Source organism: Loa loa (assembly GCF_000183805.2).
Source record: "Loa loa unplaced genomic scaffold supercont3.260, whole genome shotgun sequence".
Taxonomy (NCBI): domain Eukaryota; kingdom Metazoa; phylum Nematoda; class Chromadorea; order Rhabditida; family Onchocercidae; genus Loa; species Loa loa.
Genome location: NW_018108440.1, coordinates 39,201 through 45,559, shown reverse-complemented (window position 1 = coordinate 45,559; position 6,359 = coordinate 39,201). Strand labels below are relative to the sequence as shown.

The 6,359-nt window shown below is 32.5% G+C and overlaps 1 protein-coding gene across 1 annotated transcript in view; it reads right to left on the bottom strand.

Moving 5' to 3' along the window:
- Positions 1 to 5,084, bottom strand: part of LOAG_18317 (AF-6 protein) — a 16,333-nt gene extending 11,249 nt beyond the window's left edge. The window contains exons 1-7 of the mRNA XM_020450979.1: positions 4,785 to 5,084; positions 3,479 to 3,609; positions 3,033 to 3,232; positions 2,269 to 2,500; positions 1,669 to 1,843; positions 1,118 to 1,292; positions 531 to 726 (exon numbers count right to left, since the gene is read on the bottom strand). Coding sequence (XP_020305286.1) covers positions 531 to 726; positions 1,118 to 1,292; positions 1,669 to 1,843; positions 2,269 to 2,500; positions 3,033 to 3,232; positions 3,479 to 3,609; positions 4,785 to 5,053 — 1,378 coding nt within the window. The 5' untranslated portion in view covers positions 5,054 to 5,084. The remainder of the gene's footprint in view (positions 1 to 530; positions 727 to 1,117; positions 1,293 to 1,668; positions 1,844 to 2,268; positions 2,501 to 3,032; positions 3,233 to 3,478; positions 3,610 to 4,784) is intronic.
- Positions 5,085 to 6,359: the final 1,275 nt, after the last annotated feature.

The window sequence follows — 6,359 nt, the reverse complement described above, 5'->3', positions numbered from 1 at the left end:
AAACGTTTATTTTAAACTACTCCCACTCTCTAATGCATATAAACCCTATTGTAAATCGGCTAATTCATTATGGTCAATAAAGGCTTTACAATCCGGTATGGACTCAATACACTTCAATTCCATTCAACGCAACCCAAATCAACTCAACGCAACTCAGCCTAACTCAACTCAACCCAATACAACACAACACAACCCAATTCAAATCAGCCAGCGGATCTTAGGAAGCCGATAGACAACACTGGTGATATTTGGCTATTGATCGACATCACACTCCACGATTCAGAAAAAAAACCCACCACATGCAGACTCTGTACGAAAATAACAAACAAAGACATAAAAAGGTTGCTATGTACCCCTAGTCTGGATTACAGTTCCTTCCATAACAAATTAATTAGGAATCAAAGCATAAAACGAAAGATATCATTCAGGAAGGAAATGCAGAATACCTTCCTGGAGATAAATTTTGAGTAAGATATCAAACTACGTAAATAATTCATTTTAAATAATGATAATGAACAGAAAATGAAAACCTGGAGAGTAGCCATCCTGAGGAAGCAGAAACGGCAGTTGCAGTTGTGGTTCTTCTTCAAGTTTTATGGATGCTTCATCTTGTGTTGCCATCGCATCTGCATGAATTTCCGCAAGCCGCACAATACTTTCAACTAGTTCATTCAAAACTGGCTCTTCACCAACATCTAGCACTATATGCTCAAGGAACCAACGTACCTTAAAAATTTGCATGCTATCCATCAATCATGTTGAATTCCAAACATTGTTAAATAGGTACACCATTTGAAACGTTCTGTGTACGTATATATGTTTGGTGCATTATGCTCCAACTAGCAACACTTGAAATTTTGGGACCAAGTTTACGGGCTTCCAGGTTTTCAGGGATTTAATAAATTGTTTTACCAAAAGTTTGTGGAAGCATGATCATAGTTATGCGAGAATTCTGGGTTTGCAACCATTTGTCAGTCTCTCACAGCATATCAGTTTGCAAGCGAATCCTGGGAATGGAAGAATTAATGATTATTTCTCCCCAAAGGAATTCCACCAGCAAACTTTTTGTTCGGAAATATTTCGACACAAAAAAGAAACTCCAAAAGTTAGTACTAACCTGTACACTATTCAATTTGTAGCACGTTGCACCCAAATTACTGATCTGATCAACAGTTTTCGGTGTTACAAGAAGAATTATTGCTTGATTGATACGATCCATGTGACATTCAGCTGCTAGTTCCAGTCCTTGCTGGTAGGCCCACTCATTCACGTAACCAAGACGAGTTCGTAGCCTAAAGTCAACATATCTAGCCTTAATCAAAAATAGTATAGCTGGATTTATAACACTTGGATAAATGCAACAAATCAGAGGCCACAAATCAAAAAAGATACTACAATTGAAACTAATTTTAGATTAATCACTGACAATTTTGAATCTGCTTTCATTAATATTTGTAGTTAGTTTTAATCATGGGATTTGAGTTCCGAGATTTTTTCAGCCAAAACTGAATATATTACAACATAGTGGTTATAAAAGACAGCACACTGATCTGAGCTATGGATCCAATTACATTGTATTCCTACCAAATCCGTGAACTTCCAGTAGAATATGCAATTGTGTGACAAATTAAACCAATTTAGTTGGAACAATTGTGGCGCTAAACGTACCGAACACCGAAGGCTCGACTACAATAAGGTATGCCAGATGGAGATACAAGCCAATTGAAAAGCACGACATTTATGTAATAAAATAATTGCGAGAATAATTGAATCGTTAATGCTGCATTCAAGCGACAGTGACGTAACAAACACATAATTTCCTCCAGTCTTGCGACCATGTCATCTGAAATACGACTTTAGCCTAGAAATTTTAGCTAAACTCTCAGAAAATTATTTCCAAAAATACTATTAATTAGTGATTCATTGGAATGGTAAATATAATAAGGATAATAGATTTATCCATATTTTCCTCAACCAAACTGTTCACTAAAGGCATGTGTGAGTAACATAGAATCTAGACAAATAAGTAGCTTAGGACAATAAGTCTGATTAAAATTTCTAAGCTCCCTGTCTAATAATGATTTGCTTGGAATTTTGAACTTTTATTCTCAACAATGATGCTTCTGTCTTTTCCTTAACTTTAAAAAGTTTTAAAGATACACTACTACAATACAGATTATTTCTCATTATCCCCATAAAGAGTTCAGATTTCTAGAAAATCTGAAATAAAAAAAAAAACTTTTATTGCCCATAAAAAATGAAACCTACGTGAAGCAGATCGATCATCCAAGAATGCATCTCTGATTGAATTCAACGTGCTGTCTAGACTGCTTTTTAAAACTGTTCCCAACATTTCAAATGTCTTCTCAACACAACCAGCTAAAATCTGCTGAGGCATACCACGTGACAATAATGATAAGTCGATATCCTGCTTGAAGAAATTCAACAATTCGCTTGAATTTGCCAGCCAGAATCCCAGAGACTCCCGTGATCGTTGTTGCTACAATATTTTTGAGTTGTGAAATTGTAGCTTCGAAAGAAAAGTCATCGGAACCAAATCTTTCCAGAATCATATGTGATTATTATAGCATGAAAAGACCGTTAAGATATTCTAGAATTTAATTACAAAAACTACTCTAACAAAGTGGTTTAAGATTAAACATAATAATGATCAATTTAATAACATGAAAAATTTGCACATTATCTCTCCTCCGGGAAATTTCCCTCACTTCTTTTTTTTCTGGAAAATTATCTACTCACTGTGTCAGATCTACCCATTATTAGTTGATTTGGAAATAGAATTCAGAAAGAGAATTTGAAGCATAATATTATCGCTAATAGAAAAGTGCCTCATTTAGCTGAATATATCATCTGCGAGAAGGTAAATATTTAATTTATTACCTCTGTATACTATTTCGAAATTAATAAAGTGCTTTGTAAACTGTTCTCATCTGTTGATAGCTCGATTTTTTGTCAATAGTTCAGTTTTTAATTCCACATCAACTTATCAAATCAAAACTGAATTAAAAAACCTTTGAAACAAGTAAAAAACGATTAGCAGCTTTTGTTAAAAATAGCTGTAGTCGTGTACGGCTATCACCAATAGAATCCGTTTGTGAAGGGAACAAAAGTCGATGGCGTGCAACCACATATACCACGTATGCAGGTGTAAGCTTAAACTGTGCATCTTCTCTTTCAGGACAAATTAGTAGATGCAGAAATTCGTCTTCCGCTGAAAAAAGAACCCCAAATTATAGTTTTCAAAAATTGCAAAAGGAAAAATACATTTTTGAAATAGATACAATCTTACTTGTTCAATAAACTTTTTTAAATACTTTGAGAAATCGTTTGTTTGTTTGGCAAATTTCATATTTAACCGAAAATGACAAATTATGCATATTTGTTGAAAAAAAAATAAGTATGCATAATTTAGCAATTTAGTTATTTTGAAAACTTTTCATTTTTCGAAATCACAAACCTTCTTCCCTTACTTCAGCCAACGCTGGTAACGTATCAGTAGAAAACATTGGCTTCTCCGTTCCAAGTCTATTTATAGTAGACGTTGAAACATCCCCTAATCTTCCGTTTACTGTCGATGATGACGTTAGCCTGAAATGATGAAACTTCAATTTGAAGAATGAGGTTAACTAAGAAGAAGATAATGTCTATAAATAGGCTGTAATAATGAGGCAGAAAGAGGTAAGTTGGATAATCTCTTCATGGAAAGCTGGGATAGAGAGAGACAGGTTGGATTCGGTAAAGGGATAAGCAATGCTAAGCTGGAATCAGCAATGAGATAAGCAATGCTAAGCTGGGTTAATGCTCAAAAAAATAAGATAAAAAGATCAGAAATGAAGGATAAATCAAGGAAATTTGAAGATAGCAAAATATGAAAATGATTTGAAATACGCAAATCGGCTCAAAATAAAAAGGCTAAACTATAGCTAATTCTGGTGCAAGAATGTATTTTTAATCGATTTTGTTAATATTTTATGTGAATAGACAAGAAGACACAGTTTGAATGGAGAAATATGCAAAAAAAAAATCAAAATAGTCAGCGTGACGGTTTGACGGATAATCTAAGAAACACTCCGGAAAGAATAAATTTTTAAAAATAAAAAGAAGGGAATTATAAAAAAGAGATTTTCAGCATAAAAAGAAAACTTTCAGTTTAAAGAAAACAGTAGAACTACAGTGGAATTCTCTTTGAGTGCATTCTAAAATTCGTATCAGCAAAGAAAAGAAGCAAAGAATATAACGATGAGGACAACGCAAAAAAAAAGATAAAAAACAAAAAACAAAAAAAAAACTTCTTTATTTATTGTATCGTAGTATGTATTACGACTAATTAATAATTGCCTAATTTTTAAAGAGGGACTAATTTTATTTTATTAATAGTTGCCGAATTTTTTTTGGAAAAACTGGTCTGTTTTTGCCATCAGTTAAGAAATATTAGAAGTGCATTAAAAGTTATGAGTAATTAGTAAATGCCGAAACAATGAATGCCAAAATTAGTGGATGCTAAAGTTAATTTCATATCAAAATTGGAGCAATGATAAACACCAAGGTTGATGAGAACTCGAATACAACAATTCATATCTTTAAAAATAAAATGTATTCAATTTTCTTCACAAAAAAGTTTCACGAAAAAAGTTGGAAAATTTTTCACAACTAACTGAATTGAAAAGGAAAATTCAGTTTGATTTGCAAACATGCCAATTAGATATAAATTGATTCCCTGCAATACATGCAACTTTATCAAAATGCAAATTATAATGGCTCACAATCGGTTGAGTAGATCAGATGATATCGTCCGACTCATTGCTAGTTCATTCTTTTTATTAGCAGCAATAGTAGCAGCAATATGTAATGGAATATCAGTCATTGATTTACACCTCATATGGGCTGCTAAACCTGGAAGTGGTATGCCAAGGAGATGTAAAGTTTTGTTTGAACCAGGACGATGATTAACCCAGAATGATGATTGCACTCCCGGCGTAGTTGCAATTGGAGTCGATATCATATTGCCGGCAACATCGAAAGTTGTCTCCATCCTTTTCACACTGCTAGTTACAGAACTAAGAAAAAAAAGAAAATTTTTGATAAATTCCATAAAAGAGAGATATCACAATGACTCACAAATGGAAAAACGAATTCAGGCAGAAAAGAGAAATAGACTTGAATCAGTTCGGTCCAAAAATTTAAATTTATTTGGAAAATATGTCTCTCTTGAATAGCAGAATTTAAATTTTCAAACATAGTAAAATTCTTCCACAGAACCCAGCACTGACACCTTTGCCATCGTCCCACAGTAGTGATAACGTTTGAGATGTGCCAAAACATGAAATCCTATATTTTTGGAAGAAATCTGTTAACACTTGAAATTTGTAGTAATTTTTTAAGAAAAAAAAATCAGCACTATGGCAGAAAAAAAGAAAGAAAATCCCCTAACTAATCAAATAATTATATTAAAGGTAGTAAAAAATTGACCCATGAACATCAGACGATCCGTATATCATCAAAACTATGGGATATTTGCGAAAGAGAAATATTCCGCATATGTTAAGTTGTACTAAACGCAAATAGTTATGATACAAAAGGAAACAAGAATACTTCGAACCAGTTTACCTTGATTTACCAATAAGCTTACTGCTTCCCTGACGTTCTTTAAGGTTTAAGATTTTTAGGATAGCATGCTTAATCACGATGCAAACGTGGTAACAGAAACAGAGCTTGAAATGGAAAATTATCGACTATGGATAACAGCTCACTGCGAGAACAATAGCTATCACTGTGATTATTTGCTCGCACGATTACGTTCTTATCAGTAACTACCTGTCTTAAACAAACAGAGAAGAAATTCTCGTCATATGCAAATAAACTATTTCCATACTGCAAATCTTCGGAAATGCAATCAAGATTTTGGATACCTTTCAAAGTCTTCACTTTCAATAAACTATATATTTTGCTATTCTCGCTGCAATCTTCACCCTATGTGTTTCGATATTTTTCAAATCATCTAAGGGGAAGATCAGAAAAATAAAATAGTTATCAAGCTATAAACTCGATTATGCTCTTAAAAAAACACACAAAACAAACAAAAGACATCAACAATAAAGAAGTATTAGTTCTTCAGATTATTTTTACTTTACAATGAGTCATAACAAATGTCATCACCATCACTTAAAAATATTATTCTATTCTAATTATCTGTTTCCATACATCCACCATATCATAGATATATACATATATATATATGATATGGTGGATATATATGTATATATATATATATATATATATATATATATATATATATATATATATATATATATATATATATATATATATATATATATATA